Consider the following 497-nt stretch of genomic DNA (forward strand, 5'->3'; position numbering starts at 1 on the left):
TCCACATAGTCCCTGCTCTGCGCCGCCGTCCCCAATGGCTGCCTCTCGTTGAACTTGTTGGCTCCCAACCGCACATCCTCGTCCTTCGATTCCATCTGTTCCCCCCCACCCAACAAACAGAAATGACTGATCTCTCAGAGTTCTCGGAATTAGGGTTTACACGAGCTTGCCTGCAACACCCACAGCCAGTTTTGTGTCAGGTATTTATTATGACCCGCTTTCTTTCAACAGATCATACATAACAGAAATGGAAGAATTTCTTTGTTTTCTTTTTTCTTTTTTCTTTTTTCTTTTTTCTTTTTTTCTTTTTTCTTCTGTAGATGTCTAGAAGTTTAAGTTAGCAAGCAAGTGTGGAAATCAGAGGGAGCTATGTCCCAGCTTCAGGGGATATGCAAAAAAAATAAAATCAGAGGGCATTTTCATTTAGCTAGACTTGTGAGAAAAAAAGCAAGCAGATTTTACGAGACAGACAGAGAAATTTGTGCAAGAGAAGCTCC

The 497-nt window shown here is 41.9% G+C and overlaps 1 protein-coding gene across 1 annotated transcript in view; it reads right to left on the reverse strand.

Moving 5' to 3' along the window:
- LOC147860608 (aquaporin PIP1-1-like) overlaps positions 1 to 129 on the reverse strand; it is a 3324-nt gene extending 3195 nt beyond the window's left edge. The window contains exon 1 of the mRNA XM_087324217.1: positions 1 to 129. This exon is cut by the window's left edge and continues 251 nt beyond it. Coding sequence (XP_087180343.1) covers positions 1 to 95 — 95 coding nt within the window. The 5' untranslated portion in view covers positions 96 to 129.
- Positions 130 to 497: the final 368 nt, after the last annotated feature.

This window comes from Azolla caroliniana, unplaced genomic scaffold, assembly GCF_043228905.1.
Source record: "Azolla caroliniana isolate FFs.n. ecotype wild unplaced genomic scaffold, voAzoCaro1.0.p SCAF_9, whole genome shotgun sequence".
In the NCBI taxonomy this organism is placed as follows: domain Eukaryota; kingdom Viridiplantae; phylum Streptophyta; class Polypodiopsida; order Salviniales; family Salviniaceae; genus Azolla; species Azolla caroliniana.